Source organism: Gorilla gorilla, chromosome 1 (genome assembly GCF_029281585.2).
Source record: "Gorilla gorilla gorilla isolate KB3781 chromosome 1, NHGRI_mGorGor1-v2.1_pri, whole genome shotgun sequence".
In the NCBI taxonomy this organism is placed as follows: Eukaryota; Metazoa; Chordata; class Mammalia; order Primates; family Hominidae; genus Gorilla; species Gorilla gorilla.
The window spans coordinates 105,239,497-105,259,648 of NC_073224.2; the positions used below are offsets into that span (position 1 = coordinate 105,239,497).

The following is a 20,152-nucleotide window of genomic DNA, read 5'->3' on the forward strand; positions in this document are numbered from 1 at the left end:
AAAACAGCAACACACACTAAAAAGCTGGTTAAAGATGGAAAGCTGCTTGCTTTTCCAACCCAAAGGCTGTTACCCTCCTCAAATTAAGTTGCTTTTCTTTTGTGTGTGTGTGTGTGTGTGTGTGTGTGTGTTTGTGACGGAGTCTTGCTCTGTCGCCCAGGCTGGAGTGCAGTGGGCGATCTCTGCTCACTGCAACCTCCGCCTCTGGGGTCCAAGCGATTCTCCTGCCTCAGCCTTCTGAGTAGATGGGACTACAGGCACCTGACACCACATCTGGCTAATTTTTGTATTTTTTGGTAGAGACGGGGTTTCACTGTGTTGGCCAGGCTGGTCTCAAAACTCCTGGCCTCAAGTGATCCGCCCCCACTCAGCCTCCCAAAGTGCTGGGATTCCAGGCGTGAGCCACTGCGCCCAGCCTAATTAAGTTGCTTTAACTCCTGCCATGTCAGAGCACCTTGCCTTTCCAAAGTGGAAACACTTCCTAGTGGGACATATCATAGCAAAAGGTACGTTTAAATAGAGATGAAAATGAGCCAATCAATTCTTGGCCTTAGAAATTTAGTTTGAAAAAGGTTCCAATGCATCATTTGGTTGAAATACTGTGTCACTGCCAGGCTTTTTTCCATGCAGGGGAAAGAACAGACGAAGATGGGGAAGACGGGGCAGTTGTTCGGCAGGCAGGGTGCTGCTGCTTCTTTTCCCGTGCTGGGCTGACGCTCCAGGTTTACAGGACGCTGTTGATGACGGCTGCATGTCTGAGCAGCTCTCAACACCCAGCTCAAAGAAACAGACCTTCATGGCAGAGGTCCCAGGGAATCACTCTATCCTCCCTCCACAAAATATTAAGGCAGCACAGAGGAGTTGGCTTAAAAATGACAAAACATAGGCAATAAACAGGCCACTAAAGCCAGGAGCACCTTCCTCGCCACACCTTTTCTTTAGGCCCTGAACACTATCTCATTCTCCTCCAGTCCCCCTTTCTCCGTCTCTAATTGACAAGATCACCAAGATACAAACTGTATTTCCCTGACTACATTCCCTTTCCAAACCCGTGCCCCCCACTCCCCTGTGGCATGCCCCTACTCTCCTTGGTTGTGGCATAACTAAACTCTAGGAAATATACACCAGTGGCATGTTTTTGTCCAAGGACTCTCTTAGACCCCTGGTTCGAGTCTCTGGAATGCCTCCAGACTGCTCCATTATCTGCAACCCAAATCTTGGTTCCTCCCACTGAGCACAGGAGGCCCGGCGGGAGCCTCCCTTTCATGTACGGCAGCACACTCACTCCAGTATTCCTCCAGCCCTGTGAGTCTTCTTGGCACCTTGGTCAACCCCGCCCTGCTTCCACCCTGTTAATATTCTAAGAGCAAGTACAGTCTAGATCTAGCCATGCCAAACAAGACTGCCAGAGAAAGAAGAGAGCCACGGGTGTCAGAAGACAAATCCGGGTCTGCAAAGGAAAGAGGTTTCCAATGTGTTTGAAGCCTGTGGTGTGAATTGGCTGAGAAGCAGGAGAAGGCGGAAGAAAAGAAATCAGAGAAAAATGTACACTCTTTCAATTGAAGAAGAGAAATGGGAGCTAGAAAGGAAACAAGCCAGGGATGAGGGGTTGTTGTGTTTCTGGTTTCTTTGGCCCAGAGAAGATTCATGTAAATTCAGCTGTGTCTCCATTTGGCCCTGCAGTCAACTGCCTTCTTGGCAGAAAGGAAAAAAAAAATCATGAGATTAATTGAATGATGCCCAGAGACAGCCAGAAACGAACCCCCTTGAACAGCTGCAGTCAGCATTTCCAGAGTGCTTTTCATTTCTGCAGAAGGCATGTAGTTACTCATCTACCTCCAGTGCTGCTGTTCTATCTCTATGTAATTACAGGACTCTACCTCTATCTCTTCCAAATGAGACACAATGCGGCCAGGCTTAGGGATCCTACAAGGCCACTGCTCCAGAGAGAGTCAAAGCTAAAGTTAGGGGCTGCCTCCTACAATCACGACTCAGACCACGGAGGTGAGCTTCTTCTAATACCTCTATAAATGCCACGAAGTCCTCATATCATGGCATTTGGGATGTTTGGACCACACCTCCCACATGTGGATAACAGGGTGACCATCTTCCAAGAAGCACTAAAATGTTCTTCTTTCATCCTCCATGAAAAGTGAAAGGAAACCAGACCAGGAGGTCAAAGAGACACATTAATATAATTTATTAAATTCGTCATACAAAGAATATGCCACAGACAACAATATCAGAATGGGAAGAAACATGGAGATCACCTGCTCTGACCCCCCTCATTTTACAAATGAGGGAACTCCCTGAAATCCCAGAGCATTGTTATGGACAAAGCCAGAATGTGAGCCCAGTCTTAAGACACAGAAACACACAGACTTAAGGATTCTGGTTTTGAGCCACATAGAGCCTAAACACTTAATCCACATTTGTTTTGAATTTTTCTGATTCCTATAGTACCACACTCTGATGCCTATCTACTTCTCAAGGCTGTAGGAAGAGCCCTAAAGAAAAACACCATGGGCCGGGCGCAGTAGCTCAAGCCTGTAATCCTAGCACTTTGGGAGGCCGAGGTGGGTGGATCACCTGAGGTCAGGAATTCGAGACCAGCCTAGCCAGTATGGTGAAACCCCATCTCTACTAAAAATACAAAAATCAGCCAGGCGTGGTGGCACACCTGTAGTCCCAGCTACTCGGGAGGCTGAGGCAGAAGAATCGCTTAAATCCGGGAGGCAGGGGTTGCAGTGAGCCGAGATCGCGCCACTGCACTCCAGCCTGGGTGACAGAGTGAGACTCTGTCTCAGAAAAAAAAAAAAAAAACAATAAAAAAAGAAAACCATGATGACCTGCAGGGTCATTCAGAGCCAGGATAAAAGACCAATTATGGAGCAAGGGGTTCAGAAGGGCTAGTGAAGAACTCATCTGGGTCCCAGAAGAGTCCTGATTGCCCTCTTTCTCCAAACAACATATACTCTGACCCCAAAGCCTCAGGGAAAGTAGACTCACCTTCCTTAGCTGCAGAGCAAGTTTGAAGGAGAAAGAGAGAAGAAACAGGCAGAGGAAAGGGAGAGAAAGATTTATAATAGTGTCACTCTGACATTAACAAGCCTAATGGGAACAGTTTTCCCAGTTTCAAGCAAATCCAAACACTGCAAGAGAAGGCTATAGAACTTTGGTATTATATCAATCATGAGATGTAAGCAAAACCACCAATAACTTAGCAAAATAAATACAAAGAGGATTTTGCTGGGACTGGTGGAACCCAGTGAAAACAGCTTTCAGGCTCTGGGTCAAGAAGACTGAAGTGTGCCTGGTGGTACACCTTAGGGAAAATCCCTAAAGAGACTCTGGGAGTTTTCACAGCAGAGAGAAGTCACACATGACTGTCTGTAGCCCTAGAGAATTTTTCCGCAAAAGGCTACTCCCTGAATGTACATTCCCTCCTCCCCAGAAAGACAAGGCCACCCAGTCAAAGCTTAGGTTCACTGGCTCTCACCAGGCCTTGCCAGGTAACCCCACTATCTGTCTGCAGGAGGCCAGGGCAGCGTAGGCTGCAGATGGAGCAAGTAGAAAAACAAACAGTTTGTTGCTAAGAACTGAGCTGTGTTTGTGGAAGGAACTTCCTTCCCCCAGGACATTCTCCAATCACTCTGGACATCTGTGTCTTCAGCTTTTAGGGCTGAGGCAAATCTTGTCACCTCTCCCAATCTGATGAAGGCCTGGCTTATGGGGCAGCCAGAGTCCAGTCTACAACAGAAGGGAGGCTCTCTACAGAGAAAAATAGTCACTGTAGGAATATAGATACTGTCCTGGCTCCTGCTCGCAGGACAATGTCGTCCAAAGGGCTGCAGTGCCTTGAATAGGTGCTCGTGCTCCGTCTGCCCAGCTTAGAGTGGCCAGGAGCTTGGGAATGGTGAGACACAGGAGCCCTAAGTCCTGGGTGCAGCCAGGAGACAGTCAGGAAGTCAAAGTCAGTGTTAACAGCCAACAGGGGCAGTGGACTTCTCCGAGGCAGAGGCAGCAGCAATGGCAGCATCCATCTCCAGGCAGCTCAGGTTTCCACCACTCGGATGACAGGCATGGACTTCGGGCTAGGGGGCTTGGATATCCTAATACTGAAAAGAAGGTTGGAAACACTGAGTTGTGCTGGGAACAGCTGTGTTGTGGCCCACCCTTCACAGAGCCCCTGGAATCTTCACATTGGCCTCTGGAATCTTACACTGCAGTGCTGGCTGATCACTTGGGTTCCAAGTGCTTTAAAACAGTAATTACCAGTGACAACTAGGAGAATTTTTGGGGCATGATACATGTGTCTTATAGCAAGGGTGAAAAAAGAGAGGGGCAGTTAAACAACTGAGAAGTGGATATAGCTGTGATTCTCGATTTTGTCAAGATCATGGGTCCTTTTCTGAATCTCTTAGAGGCAAAATACCCTCTCCCTAGAAATATGCAAATATTATAACTAAATTTTCCCTACCATTTCAGGTGGTTCATACATCTCTAGAAGCCATTCATGGACCTCCCTGGGCTTGTGGTAACAGGTTCTACTCTAATTGGGCTAGAAAATGGTTCTGGCAAACAATGGGTCAGACTGAGGGAGGAAAGTTGGATTTAAAGGAGCCTTGTTCTTGCCTTAGCACTAAAGGTTCTACAGAGCTCTGTCCCTCCTTCTCCCCTCCTCCCTGGCCCCATTCTATCTACACATGCTCACTCACCTGCCCGGGTTCTCTGTCTTGGCACGGGCCTGGGTGCTGAAGTTGCCGTGACTGATTTGTTTTTCTATCAGGTGTTCCATCCGGTCATGCATCTCTAAATTCTGTAACACAAGCTTAGGGGTTAGAGTTGGCCTTTTTCTGGCTTCCCGGGTGCCACGTTCAGCTAGTGTATTCTGGTCTCTCTGCCTGTGTTTATGCTGCTGTTGCCTCTACCCCCACCATGCGTGCCACCACCTGGATACCCACTTGCCTCATCTTCATTACCATAGATTGCACTTATCCTCCAATACCTGCTCCTCCATAACTCTGTACAACACTGACAGACTGATGGTTTCCTATATGTCCTCTACATACAGTTTTTTGTTTTTTGTTTTTTTTTTGAGATAGGGTCTCACTCTGTTGCCCAGGCTGGAGTGCAGTGGCGTGATTATAGCTCACTGCAGCCTCGACCTCCTGGGTTCAAGTGATCCTCTCCCTTAAGTCTCCCAAGTAACTGGACTACAGATGCATGCCACCACATCTGGCTAATTAAAAAAAATTTTTCTTTTTCAGAGACAAAGTCTCACTATGTTGCCTAGGTCTTGAACTCCTGGCCTCGAGCAATCCTACCGCCTCAACCTCCCTAAGTGCTGGGATTACAGGCATGAGCCACTGCACCTGGCCCCTATATATAATTTTTTGTCCTCAGTTGAGATACTCACTTGCCTTTGTTGATATGCTATTCTATTAAGCATTCTTTGGTCTTTTTAAAAATACACATTTTATCTCTGACTATAGACTGCAAACTCTCTAAAGATAACCCTTTCTCCCATTTTTCTCCCTCACTACAGGGGATCTTCACAGAGCGTTTGCAAAGTGATCTTCAGGTAGTCAACAGACAGGTAGGGCCCTGTGGCAAAGTGGAAATTAGACTAGGAAGGCAACTCGTTAGGTAATCTAGCCCTGGAAAAGACTCCATCTGTATGAATGCCTCCTCCTCCTTCACAGCCCAGCACCACTGCCAGCTCCTTTGCAAAGCCTGGAGGGTCAGAATTAGCCGTGTGCAGCCATGGCATGTGGCTTGCACCATGATGACATGTCCGTTGAAGGCGGGGCCGGGGGGGTGGTCATCTCATCATTGTTAGCAGCTTCCTGAAGGTTCTCAGAAAATGTTTATTCAACTGAACTGAAAGTCAACCAACCACCCTAGGTATTCACTTCAGAGCAACAGCAAGACATGACAAAGACCCCTCCCATAACCTCTGTCTCCCTTATGTCCACCTTCTCTTCAAGAGTCCTGTTCCCCTGCTGGGCTGCCCAGCACACACACCTCTGCCTCCAGATAGGCGATTTTCTCCTTGAGCTCCTGGATGGTGGTGTCCTTTGACTGGATCACAGCTTTTGAATTCTGGAGCTGCAAAGGTGTGGGAGACACTGGAGTTCATTTTGCAATGACTCATTACACACTCACCAGACTTTACCCCAGCTGCTGGGGAAGGCAGCAGAGCCCTGCAACTCCATATGACTTCATTAGCTTTTCTACAAAGGCCTCCTTTCAGTCAATATTAGACTCTTGATTATCCCAGGGGTGGGAGTGAGGAGTGGGAGTGAGGAGTGTGTGAGGGGAATACCACCCTGAGAATCCAAAATAATGAATGACAAAACCCATTCCATATGGCTTTGGAAAATACAAATTATTTTTTCATTCAAGACATATTTATTGAGTACTTACTATATGACTGACTCTGTTCGAGATAATGGAAAACAGCACTAAATAAAACAGACATTAATGGAGCTGACATGAAGCACATACAGCCTCCCAGTTATGGGGCCTTAGGCTCTCAAAACAATTCTGCAAATAGACAAATCCTAAGTATGCTACCCTCAAGCTCAGGTGGGGTAAGGCAGGAAAGCAGCCATGAGGCTCAAAGACTGATAATCTGCACAGATAACAGAGTTTATTATGACTTAACTACTCATTTACCCACACTCTTCACAGAGTATACGACAAATTAACCTTTTCCTTCCTTTCCTATTGGAAAGCAGAGGCCAAATGGCAAACAAACAAACAAAACAGTAGGGGAAAGATGGGAGAAAAGCAAATCCTAATAACCTGAACCTGGTAATTGGTAGCTATAAATGTTTGACATGGGAAATGCATGAATATAAGTCAAGCTCCCTAGGAAACAAATAAGAGCATAGACTTGGGGTGACTCCCCAAGGGCAGGTTATAAACCAGCCCAACTTACCTGCTCTATCATTTGCCGGACTTTCCGCTGCTGGCTCTTGAGCATGTCATCCAAGTGGTGGATCTTCTCCCGCAACCCGGCCACTTCCTTTTCCAGGGTAGCAGCCCTGGGGATAAAGACCAGAAGGCTGAGGCAATGGAACAAGATCACTTATTTACCCAGTCACAGAAAGAGCCTTGAGCTTGGGAGGTTCCCATTAATATGATTCCCTTTGCCTGATTCCTCGGTAGGCTGCCCTGAAGAGTAGGTGGTGGGTACCTTAGAATATCACATTGGAAGCACTGAGGTCAGGAGTTCAAGACCAGCCTGGCCAACATAGTGAAACCCCACCTCTACTAAGAATACTAAAATTAGCCAAGTGTGGTGGCGTGTGCCTGTAGTCCCAGCTACTCAGGAGGCTGAGGCACAAGAATCGCTTGAACCCAGGAGGCAGAGGTGGCAGTGAGCCAAGATGGCGCCACTGCACTCCAGCCTGGGTGACAGAGCAAGACTTTGTCTCACACAAAAAAAAGAATATTACATTGGAAGCATCATCAGGGATCACCTAGTCTAAGAGAGGAAATTGAGGCTCGGAAAGGTTAGAAGGGATAAGTCATTCTGGATAACTCTGGAGGGTAAATCTAGAAGCAATAGGTAGATGGTTCCAGGGAAGCTGTTTTTATATTAACACAGGAAAGACTTTCTTAGTATTAAAGCTGTCAGAAAGTGGCCAGTCTCATGTGTAATGAACTCCTCGTTACTGGAAAGATTCAAGTAGAAGCTAGGATTTCCCCCTCCGACCTTTTTTTTTTTTTTTTTTTTTTCCCGGAGACAGGGTCTCACTCTGTAGCCCAGGCTGGAGTGCAATAATGCAAACATGGCTCACTGCCAGGTTGACCTCCTGGGCTCAAGCAATCCTCCTACCTCAGTCTCCCATGTAGCTGGGACTACAGGCACATGCCACCACATCTGGCTAACTAAAAAAAAATTTTTTTTGTAGAGACAGTCTCAGCATGTTGGCCAGGCTGATCTCGAACTCTTAAACCCAAGCAATCCTCCTGTCCCGGCCTCCCAAAGTGCTAGAATTACAGGTGTGAGCCACCATGCCCAGTTGGAGCTGGGATTATTATACTCAACACCATCAAGCTGTTGGCAGGGATTTGGAGGAGAAAGACAGAATTTGAGGCTCCTTAAAGCCTCTTCACACAATTTTGTTTCTAGGTCTCCTGATTCCCAAACCACTGTTGCTTCCTTTGCATCTTCTAAGCAAACTGAGCCAAGATCCCCCAAAGGGCAGTGTAAAATAATAAGAAATAAATAATGGGTCTCTGTCCCGGTTCCTGACATACAGCGCCTATGTTTTGTTATATTTGGTCACATTCCCTGGTTCCTGAGCCTTTGCATCTCCAAGACTGATGAGTGTCTTTTTGTATGCTAATGATGACTGGTGGCTGGGGTCCCTAGATAGCTTCAGGATGGGGCTAGTGAAAAGACCAAGGCATGATTAAAGGGTTGAAACTTTCAGCCCCACAACTCCCCCTAACCTCTGGGAAAGGGACAGGGGATAGGAGCTAGAGACTAAACTAATCACCAGTGGCCAATAATTTAATCAATCATGCCAATGTAATGAACCACCACAAGAACCCTAAACAAAGGGGTTGAGAGCTTCCAGCTTGGTTAATGCATCCACCTGCTGACCTTGCCCTATGTACCTCATCTGTTTGTTCATTTGAATCCTTTATATTATCCTTTATCATAAGCCAGTAATAAGTGAAATGTTGGCCAGGTGCAGTGGCTCATGAATATAATCCCAGCACTTTAGGAAGGCGAGGTGGGAGGATTGCTTGAGCCCAGGAGTTCGAGACCAGCCTGGGCAACATGGCAAGACCCTGTGTCAATGAAAAACTTTTTAAATTAAAAAAATAAGTAGTCCAGGCACGGTGGCTCATGCCTGTAATCCCAGCACTTTGGGAGGTCAAGGCGGGCGGATTGCTTGAGGTCAGGATTTGAAGACCAGCCTGGCCAACATGGTGAAACCCCATCTCTACTAAAAATACAAAAAATTAGCCGGGCGTGGTGGCACACGCCTGTAGTCCTAGCTATCCAGGAGGCTGAGGTTGAACCCAGGAGGCGGAGGTTGCAGTGAGCCGAGATTGCACCACTGCACTCCAGCCTGGGCGACAGAGTGAGACTCCGTCTCAAAAAATAAATAAATAAATAAGGAAAATGTTTACCTGAGTTCTATGACAGCAAACCCATTACAGCAAGTTATCAAACCTGAAAAGAGGATATGGGAACCCCCAATTTATAGCCAAGTTGGACAGAAGTGTAGGTACCCTAGACCCCACTACTTGTTACTGGCATCTGAAGCAGGGGCAGTCTTGCAGGACTGGCCCTTAATCTGTGGTTCTGCACTAACTCTGGGTCATCTCAGAATTGAATTAAAGTGTAGGGTGCCCAGCTGGTATCAACTGAGAATTGGAGAAGTGCTTGGTATGGAAAACCCACATATTTGGTGTAAGAAGTGTTATGAGTAGAGGAACAGTCTTCTTTTAGTCAGGCTACTTGGGAGAGTATCCTGGGGTTTGGGCCCCTGAAGAATCCATCACTCCCCAGTTCTGCCTGAGGAAGCTGACAAGCGCATGCTGCTTGGGGTACGATGCAACATGAGCTACCCCTTATCCTTCCTAAACTCCAAGCATTCTAAATTTCCACCTTCAGCTCTCCAATGCCCTACTTCTCAGTCTCCTTTTAGGTAGAAAATCAGCACATACATGGCACAGCTGTCACTGCCATTCCCAAACCCTGGCTTCCGATTATCTAGTCCTTTTTCTCTCTCTTGCTCTGCCCATGCGCACCTACCCACCGAGGAAGGAGTGCTGACTAATTCTGATATTAATTCTGATATAAAGTCCAGTCAGAAAGGAGGCTGCAATATGACACGTGTATTTTCCATGCCAGGAAGGTCAAATCTAGGTTATCCTAAAGGAGAGAAAATGCCTCCAGAAGACTGAGGGGCCCTGAAGGGCAAGAATTGTGTCTGTTCATCTTGGAATTCCTTAAAAGGCCCTTCAGATAATGTCTTGTTGAACTAAAAAAGGTCCACCTTACACAATGAAGATCAAACCAAATATGCTGATGTTAAATGTGATTTACCATTTGAGGTCTTATTTATTAATTGCCAACAGCATAATTTCCAAATTCCTGAAGTTCTAGAAGGCACAATCTTTGCTCTGTAGGCTTCATTGGTTGTCTGGGGCCTCTGATTTCCTCTGATCAGAGGGAATTTGCAAAACCCTCTCACCTCGGAGGTAGAAAGGATCTCAGTGATCACCTACGGGACCCTGCTGACGGGTGGTTCTCAGCTTCTATCTGCATTGCTTCAAGTAACAGGAAGTTCAGTATCTCCTCATGAAGCTGCTCATTCCATTTTTCATCAGCATGGCTGTTAATCAATTTTACCCTCAAACAGTTTACAGTCAGTTTTTGTTTCGGTGGGGAGGAAACAAAGGCATAACATATCCACTGCACTAATCTGTAGAATGACACACAGCAACAGCAGATGCTCCACCAGCTCTTGCTTGCCCTTGGCTCTAAAACTGTGAAAGCCTTTTCTTTAGGTTATTACCCCATGGAAAATGAACTCCCTGGAGATGGCGGCCTCCCAAATGGTATCTCTTGGGTGGGGCTCCACCCCGAGCAAGCTCACGGTGAGTCAGAGCTGGAAGATCTGACATCAGCATCAGCTTCCTCCCCAGACCAGGCCACCACAGAAGCAACAGGCTGTATGGCCTGCCCTCCCCTCCCTGCAACCCAACTTCACCGTGAACAAGAGCCAAGCCCTTACTTTTCTCGTTCTGCTTGGCAGTCAGCATTGTTGCTCCGAAGTTCCTCTAGGGCCACCTCCCCTTCCCTCACTTTCGCCAGTAAGGCCTGATGCTCCTGGGTGGGCCACAAAAGAAAATCTAGGATGAGAAGATGGCAACAGTTTCTGCATTTGGGCTAAGATGGGCGCCAGGCTGGGACTCAGCCCCTACTGGGCCTGGACAGCTGCCAAAGAGCAGCAAGATGAGCTGGTTTGATGGGGCGCTCTCCCTTGATGAGGAGAACCCTTCCCACTCTCACTCAGCCTCACCCAGCTGCCCTGAGGCAGAACCCAGCCCTGCATCATGCAGGCCCACTCGCCAGCTATGGCTGCCAGTCCCTGAGAAACCAGGACTTCAAAAGGGGCATCTGTACAGGAATCTAATGTGGAAATAGGATCAACTCTAGTTAGGGGGAGGCTAATTCCTTGAAGGCTAAAAGGTATTCCAAGGGATCTGCCAAAGGAAGGTGCGAAGTGTGCTTTTCTGGAGAGGCTTGGTAAAGAAGGGTCTCGGCAACCATTTCGATCCACCCGCAGGCCCCTTCCAGCCCAGGAGTCCAGGCACTGACAAGCAAGATCCCCCAATCACCGTCTCCATCCCTAGCAAGCGCCTCTGCAGCTCTCCGACTTCTGCCTCTTTCTGCTCCACTCTGTCCTCCTCTCTCTGAAGGGCCACATTACTTTGTTCTGCTTCTCTCTGGTACCGGCTGAGTGTGACCTAAAACACGGAGCAGGAATATGTTAAATGGTGTGGAAAAAAGAGCAAACATGGAAAAAAACCTTAGAAAAGAACCCAGGAACCTGGGCGGCTCTGGAGCCATGACGGGAGAAAGGTGGTGACACTGATGGGCATACCACCACCTCCCCTTCACTGCACAGGACCACCTCAGCACTCCAGCAGAGTGTCTATTTCCAGGGTTAACTGGCTCACAGTTGATTGAGGTCCACTTTAAAGTGACACCTGGAACCCACAAGCACCACTTTTCAGATAGGTGACTCCTTCAACATCCCCATGAACCCTCCACCACCACCCAAGCTTAACCCAATGTTGTGGCTTTCCTACAAATTCAAAAGCAAATAATCCCAGGGAGGATACCTCCAGTTCCTTTCTTCTGTCTCCTCAACACCTCCCCTCTCACTTCCAGCAATAGAGCCCACACACAACAGCCAAAATGGCACCTGGAAGGGCTACTAAGCATCAGGAAGAATTTGTCTTATTTATTTATTTATTTATTTATTTTTTGAGACAGAGTTTCACTCTTGTTGCCCAGGCTGGAGTGCAATGGCGCAATCTTGGCTCAATGCAACCTTTGCCTCCTGGGTTCAAGTGATTCTCCTGCCTCAGCCTCCCGAGTAGCTGGGATTACAGGCATGTGCCACCACGCCCAGCTAATTTTGTATTTTTAGTAGAGACGGGGTTTATCCATGTTGGTCAGGCTGGTCTCGAACTCCTGACCTCAGGTGATCCGCCCGCCTTGGCCTCCTAAAGTGCTGGGATTACAGGAGTGAGCCACCGCGACCAGATGAATTTGCCTTTTATCAGAGATGAGAAACCAATTTAGAGGATAGAAGCAGAATGTTAGAATGAGAAAGCAAAGAACTTGCCTCCTTTCTTCCAACTTGCGTCTTTCCAACTCCTACTCATCCTCCAGGTCTCACTTAGATGCCCCTTCTTCCAGAGAGCCTTCCGAGCCTGGGGGAGGAGCCCTTCCTTTGTGTGCCCAGGGAGAGGACACACAAGGAACACACGGCCTTCCCTCTCATAGCATTGAACAGATTTTGCCCAGTCACTCTGTGCACCCCGAAGTAGACTGTCAGTGTCCTGATGGCACAGACCTGAGCACCATTACACTTCCAGAGCTCCCACAGTACCTCATGCAGTAACTACTCAATAAAATAATGAGTGGAACTGACGTTCTTCTAATCCAACCCTCTCCTTTAACAAGTAAAGGTCAAGTGACCTAGTCAAGGTTACACAGCTAGTGAATGACAGCCAGTGCTAGGACCCAGATACTTCACCATCCATTTCAGTGCTTCCCAGGTGCCTCACACTGACTGCTCATCATTTATTAAAAAAGAATCCAGGTAACTTCTGGAAAGCCTAGCAGCCAGCCCTGGGAAAACAGAACATCAGCAGCCAGTTTGTCCGGCCCCTCCCAAGGTCAGAACTGGGGAGGAGAAAGTACCACACAGGTGATGTGTGATGGGACGTGTCCATGCTACACACCAGCCATGTCCAGAGCAAACTCACTCTCACTGCAAATCCTTCTTGACAGCAAGCAGCCAGTAGAACAGGAAACCCATGCTTAATGGCAAGTTATTTTCATGGTAATTGATCATCTTGCCCTTCCTACCCATAGGTTCAGAAAAGTAGACCAAGGAGTCCAATTCACTAGGAGAGCCTGAGACAAGCCTTCATATGACCCATATTAACCTGAAATAGGCCATCCCCATAGGCAGGAACTTAAAAATAAGGCCTTTTAAAAAAATTTTATTTATGTACATTTATTTATGTTTAGTTATGTACATTTCTGTACATAAATAAACACTGCACCTAGGTTGATGTGAGCTCAAGCACAGTGTTAATAAGGCCATGGTCTGATTCTTGCACCCCACTGTCGGAGCAAAAGGTTAAAAAAAAATAGACTCCCCTTCCACATTTGACTCTGTAGCTCCAGCCAACCCTGCCCGCAAGGGAACCTCTTAATTATAAAAAGGTGTGCCAACCTAGCCCAACAGTGGGAATGACCCGAGGAGCATCTCCTTTTTTTTAAAAAAAAATTATTTATGTACTATATTTATTATTTTTTAGACAAAGTCTCAATCTGTTGCCCAGGCTAGAGTGCAGTGGCACAATCATAGCTCACTGCAGCCTCCACCTCCTGGGCTCCAAAAATTCTCCCACCTCAGCCTTCCAAGTAGCTGGAACCACAGGCATGCTCCACCACACCAGGCTAATTTTTTTATGTTTGTAGAGATGAGATCTATGTTGGCCAGGCTGGTCTCAAACTCCTGGGCTCAAGGATCCTCCTGCCTTGGCCTCCTGAGGGATTACAGGTGTGAGCCACAGCGCCCAGCAAGAAGAAGCATCTCCTACTGCTGCAGGTGGTGCTGCATACTATGGGGTTAAGAAAAATAACCCCTTCTAAATTCTGGGCAGTGGGCTATAGCTGTCAGGGCACTTTTGCTCAGGCTCTGAAATCCAGAGCAGCAGACTCCTCCATGTGTGATTAAAACCAGCAAATATTTCTATAATTTCCACAACTTCATAATGCCTCTCAGTGCAGAAATTTTTTTCCAAAATTCACAACCTGGTCAGTGCTAGAGCCTCAACCTTCCTTTCCTCCTGTTTTGTTTGGAAAAGGTAGGAAACTGCTGGTCACCAACTGATACATCACCAACTAAATTATACAAATTGTGGAATCTGAAATAGATGCAACATACCTCTTCACCACACAGCTACTTTGTTCTGAGATGACAAACTAATTTTAATATTACCCTAAGTCCAAGCTATTTAAATAGGAAAATCTCCTTGTTAAACTGATTGCTAAGAAAAATATAGACTATTTTATATTTCTAAAACCCTTCAGAATAATAAAGTGCCCTCACATATATTACCTCACTCGATCTACACAGCAAACTTGTAAGGTGTATTTCATTAACCCTTTTTCCAAAAGTTGAAACAGATGCTTGGAGAAGTTAAACTACTTGTTCAAATAATACTTCGGCTAACATAGAAGCAGTTTATCATCCTTGGTGCCCTTCCTCCTCACCGCCAAGCCTCTTCTCAAAAATTCTCCTTCTCAGTTCCATGAAAATGAAGAGTTCAAGCTGGCCTTTCTCTTTTTACCAGCTCCCAGCATGCCTAGGCAGGCTATAACCCTATCACAACATATTTATGACACAAAGAATACATTACTTGTGGAAGAACAAAAGCAGGTAACAGATGGTTAACCTCACACAGAGCAGTTGGAAAACTGCCCATGGGCCAGGTGTGGTGGCTCATGCCTGTAATCCCCACATTTTGGGAGGCAAAGGCACGCAGACTGCTTGAGCCTTGGAGTTTGAGACCAGCCTGGGCAACATGGCAAGACCCTGTCTCTACAAAAAACACAAAAATTAGCCAGGCATGGTGGTGTGCACCTGTTGTCCCAGCTACTCAGGAGGCTGAAGTGGGAGATGGCTTGAGTCCGGGAGATGGAGGTTGCATTGAGCCAAGATCGTGCCACTGCACTCAAGCCTGGCAACAGAGTGAGACCCTGTCTCCAAAGAAAGAAAGAAAACTGCCCATGTACCTTGTTTTATACTCAAAGAATTTTCTAGAAAATATGGAAGACCTCACATATAGCAGGGGGCTTTCACTCTCCATTTATAGATTTCTGTACTATAACAATAATTAATATACTCATTCCAGGCCGGGCATGGTGGCTCGCGCCTGTAATCCCAGCACTTTGGGAGGCTGAGGCAGGTGGATCACAAGGTCAGGAGATCGAGACCATCCTGGCCAACATGGTGAAACCCCGTCTCTTCTAAAAACACAAAAATTAGTTGGGCATGGTGGCGCGTGCCTGTAGTACCAGCTACTCGGGAGGCTGAGGCAGGAGAATTGCTTGAACCCGGGAGGCAGAAGTTGCAGTGAGCCAAGATTGCGCCATTGCACTCCAGCTTGGCAGCAGAGTGAAAAAAAAGATACTCATTCCAGACCACAAAGCTCTGCATAGCAAAGCTGAGTTTAGAGCCCAAATCCTCCAACTCGATGGGTGCAGTTCTTTCTACAACAACACAGATTTAGTCACTCATCCAGTCCATGTTTATGAAGCACCTATCTAATACCAGGTATTGCACCAGACACTGGAGACTCGGGGGTGACATGCCAGCAGCAGTCCTTGCCTGCACGGAGTCTCAAGAGCCCAGGGATTCTTACCACAACACAGACAGAAATGACTTCTGAATCACCGGCTGCCCCAGATGGGCACCACCCTCAAACTCATCAGAGCAGAGAATCCCGAGCTGACCTTTGAACTATGGGCTGGCCTTGGACAGTAAACAGTGTAAACATCCAGGAGAGGGAAAAGCAGACAAGCGTTCCAGGCTTCACAGCCTTGCCTTTCCAGTTTGTGGCACTCAGCCAGAGAGACAGGAAGTCCAAGCTGAGACATCACTGGCACCTGTGTTCCGTAGCCCATCCCTTAGGGCACCTTCTCCCCAAATCCCAAATCTCACCTCAAAAGCCACACGGTCTGACTGGTGTTGCCGCTCAGCCTCCTGAAGCTTGGCCAGCAAGTCCTGCACGGTCTTCCTCAAGCTCTCTACATCCTCATTTATACAGGTGTCCACCTACAGCCAGAGCAAGGAAGGGAAGGGGAAGCCATCAAGTTTCTGACTCGGTAAGAAAAGGTCCCCCCTCCCAGGCACACACTGGTTTGGACCATCTCGTCCAGACCACCCTCAAAAAAGAACTGTCATCACACAAGGGGAGAGTTACCTTAGGTAGCCAGGAATTCTGAGTTATTCAATGAAACATTGTCCCTTCATACCCTAAAGAACCCTGCTAGCCTCAAAACACCCAATTATTTTAGGACATGCTCAGTAATATTTCATGTACGTATCCACTAATCGATTTCTTGGTGAATATGTGGATGCTGTCTGTAGGTGTGCGTCCTGCTTCCCTCTATCTGCCTACAGCTCTCTGAGAGCAGAGACCATGTTCCCCTTTGGACTAGAGTTCCCACAGGACAGAGACTATGTCGCGCCCATCACAAAGGGAGTGGTCCAAAAGCACATCCTTTACCATTCTCAGCTTTTGGCACTGACAGCAGCATATAAAGGGTTACTGATGGATGGACAGGTTTAGGGCAAAAGCATGCAATGAGTCCACGAATCTGATTCGATGTGGAAAAAGGTGTCTCATCGAGGTAACTGCTCAGTCTCTCCCAGACACACCCAACTGTGGGCTGGTAGTTAGAGATGAGCTAACATGTAGGGTCTCGTCCCCGTCTCTGCTGCACAGGCACCAGACACTGGAGGAAGACAGGGTCCCAGTCTCTGCATCATCATCCCGTGGGTGACAATGAAGAAGTGAAGTCCTGTGGGCCTTCATTTCTTTATCTGTGAGGCAGTCAGTACACTCCCTACCACACCCTGCCTTACAGGCTGCCTCAAAACTAGGTAAGATAACATCCGGTACAGCTTTGAGCTTGTGAGAAGAAAGAGGCCAAACAGATATTACCAGGTGTTATTATAATTTGTTGCCAACAATGTATTTGCCAAATATGGTGATTCAAAAGAAGGAGAAAGTCCAAGCTGCACATCTAAAGCAAGTGGTTAGAATCACAGCATTCCAAATCTAGATGTCATGAGTTATCCAGTCAATTTCCCTAAATCCTCACCCGAGCCAATGGCCTTTAAAAGGTTCCTGGAACACAACTATTATGCACTTATTTCAAAGAGTGTTCTCATAAGACTGTTTAATGACATGGAAAACTTTCATGAAAATATTATTTCATCATATGATATGATGATATGATATGATGAAGCAAAAAAGTAAGTTATAAAAGTACATGTAGGAGGCAGAAGCAATGAACTAGATTTTAATACAGCAATGTAGATAGATCCTAAAAAACACGGTACCAGGGAAAACAAGAACAAAGAGGGAAGAAGATATAGCACAAGTTCATCATGTATACTGAACATTTTACAGGCATATTTAAAGCCATATATTGAATTCATTAGAGTGAGTGCCTCTTGCAGGAGGTGGAGAGGCAAAAAAAACAAAAAACAAAAAACTGAAACCAGTGAGAGGCCTTGACAGGACCCATGAGGATGATGTGTCATGAACTAATGGGTGGGTCTGATTCAACCTATACTTGAGGGCCAAAAACACCGAATGCAAAAACATACCCAACTAAAGAAACAAAAAAAAAATTATAAAGAAATGCTACATACTGTACAATGTATTCACATGGTAAATATATATTTGCATTCGGGGAAAGATGAAATTTCACTGCGGTTTTTCTCTGAGTAGATTACAAGTGATATTTGTTTCTTCTTTCACTTTCCTGTGTTTCTGAATTTTCCAAATTTTCTACAATATGAATGTTTTGTATTATATAATCACAAAAAAACATAATAACACACTTTTTAAAAATACAGTAATGGTGGCTGGGTGCAGTGGCTCATGCCTGTAATCCTAACACTTTGGGAGGCCGAGGTGGGAGGATCACCTGAGGTCAGGAGTTCGAGACCAGCTTGGCCAACATGGTGAAACCCCATCTCTACTAAAAATACAAAAATTAGCCAGGCGTGGTGGCTCACACCTGTAGTCCCAGCTACTCAGTACGCTGAGGCATGAGAATTGCTTGAACCCAGGAGGTGGAGGTTGCAGTGAGCCAAGATCATACCACTGCACTGCACCCTGGGTGACAGAGCGAGACTCCATCTCAAAAAATAAAAAATAAAGTACAGTCATGGAGGCCAAGCATAGTAGCTCATGACTATAATCCCAAAACTTTGGGAGGCCGAGGTGGGCAGATCACTTAAGCCCAGGAGTTTGAGATGAGCCTGGGAAACATGATGAGACCCTGTCTTTACAAAAAATACAAAAATTAGCCAGGTGTGGTGGCACGTGTCTATAGTCCCAGCCACTCAGGAGGCTGAGGCAGGAGGACTACCTGAGCCCAAGAGGTTGAGACTATAATGAGCCATGACTGCACCACTGCACTCCAGCTCAGATGACATAGGGAGACCCTGTCCCAAAAAATAATAATTATAAAAATTTAAAAAGTAGGCTAGGCACAGTGGCTCATGCCTATAATCCCAGCACTCTGGGAGGTGAGACAAGCGGATCACTTGAGCCCAAGAATTCAAGAGCAGCCTGGGCAACCCCATCTCTACAAAAATTAGCCAGGCATAATGGCGCGTGCCCTATAGTCCCAGCTATTGGGTAGGCTGAGGTGGGAGGATTGCTTGAACCCTGGGGGTCGAGGCTGCAGTGAGCCATGATTGCCACTGCACTCCAGCCTGGGTGACAGGGTGAGACTCTGTCAGTCAGTCAATCAATCAATCAATCAGTCAATCAATCAAGTACAGCCATGGAAGGAAATACTATGTAGTTATTCAAAAGAATGAGGTAGATCTATATGTACTGACATGGAAAGAAGGTTATAATATACTCTTTAGTTAAGAAAAAAAGGCAAGCAAAGAATAATGTATTTACCATGATCTTATAGTTGAGAAAAGCACATGTATATTATATACATATATTTATCATGTATATATGGTGTGTATATAACATATACATGATATTTAAATATGGTTGTCTATGTATATAAAAATATTCTAGAATACTGGCACTCAACTTTAGCTAAACATTAGTATCACCTGAAGAGCTCTTAAAAGTCCTGATGCCCAGGCCACCTATTGGAACAATGAAATGACAAGCTCTAGGGATGGGACCCAGGCATCATATCCTTTAACGCTTGCAAGGCCATTCCAATGAACAGCTGAGGCTGAGAAGCACTGCCCTAGAAAGACCCACCCACTTCAATCTGTTAACAGTGGATACTCACAAGGAGTGAGATTGGGGAAGGAGAATTTCTACTCTTTATATTTCTCTGTTGTTTGAATTTTTATGTCAACTACTACTCTTGTATTTAATGAGAGAGAGAGAGAGAGAAAGCAATAAACAAAAGGATGGGGAGGAGGCAATCCTGCCCCTGGCTAAGCGGAGCCACCGTGGTGTCCTCTGTTACCTACCTCAGGTGGGCTGCTGTACAGGGCTGTGGGACTCTGACTAAAGCCATTTGGCTTTTCTAGCACCACCTGTTCAAAGAAAAATAAAATTGGTAGTTAAAACAGATGAAAGCAACCAACTTTGAAACATTATTCTCCTAACACTCAAATCTTAGAAAGAGAAGGACAGGGAGAGGGAGAGGAAGGTGAAAGGGAGGGGGGAGGGAGAGAGAAAAAGAAAGGGAGGGAGAAAAAGGAAGGAATGAAGAAAGGAGAAGAGGAAGAGGGAACGAAGCGAAAGAAAAAAAGATTTCTAGTGTTCCATGAGAAAATAGAAACAAGAGGGGGTGGAGAGATGTTATGTGGCCTTGAAAGGGCCTTGAAAGTCTTATAGGGAGGATGAAAAAAACCTCAGGCTAAAACCTTTCAGCAGATGGAAAAGTATGTGTAGCCCATTCTTCTTCACCAGCAAATACATGCAGCTGCCTGCCACAAACAAAGAGTTTCCCTTGCCCCCAGGGATCCTGATAAAGTTTGACAAAGCAAAAATTACAAAGGGAAGCCCTTTTTCAATTATTTCTGACCCAAAGCCTGATTATTCATCATATGACAGCTGGTTTGTGCAAACAAGG

The 20,152-nt window shown here is 46.3% G+C and overlaps 1 protein-coding gene across 7 annotated transcripts in view; it reads right to left on the minus strand.

Moving 5' to 3' along the window:
• Positions 1-2,176: 2,176 nt before the first annotated feature.
• TUFT1 (tuftelin 1) overlaps positions 2,177-20,152 on the minus strand; it is a 43,306-nt gene continuing 25,330 nt past the window's right edge. For all 7 annotated transcript variants that reach the window (XM_019022521.4, XM_019022526.4, XM_019022513.4 and 4 more), the window contains 8 exons: positions 19,545-19,610; positions 16,014-16,127; positions 11,380-11,508; positions 10,773-10,867; positions 6,947-7,052; positions 6,028-6,111; positions 4,719-4,819; positions 2,177-4,118 (listed from right to left, as the gene is read on the minus strand). In XM_019022521.4, the coding sequence (XP_018878066.1) occupies positions 4,055-4,118; positions 4,719-4,819; positions 6,028-6,111; positions 6,947-7,052; positions 10,773-10,867; positions 11,380-11,508; positions 16,014-16,127; positions 19,545-19,610 (759 nt within the window). In that variant the 3' untranslated portion in view covers positions 2,177-4,054. The remainder of the gene's footprint in view (positions 4,119-4,718; positions 4,820-6,027; positions 6,112-6,946; positions 7,053-10,772; positions 10,868-11,379; positions 11,509-16,013; positions 16,128-19,544; positions 19,611-20,152) is intronic.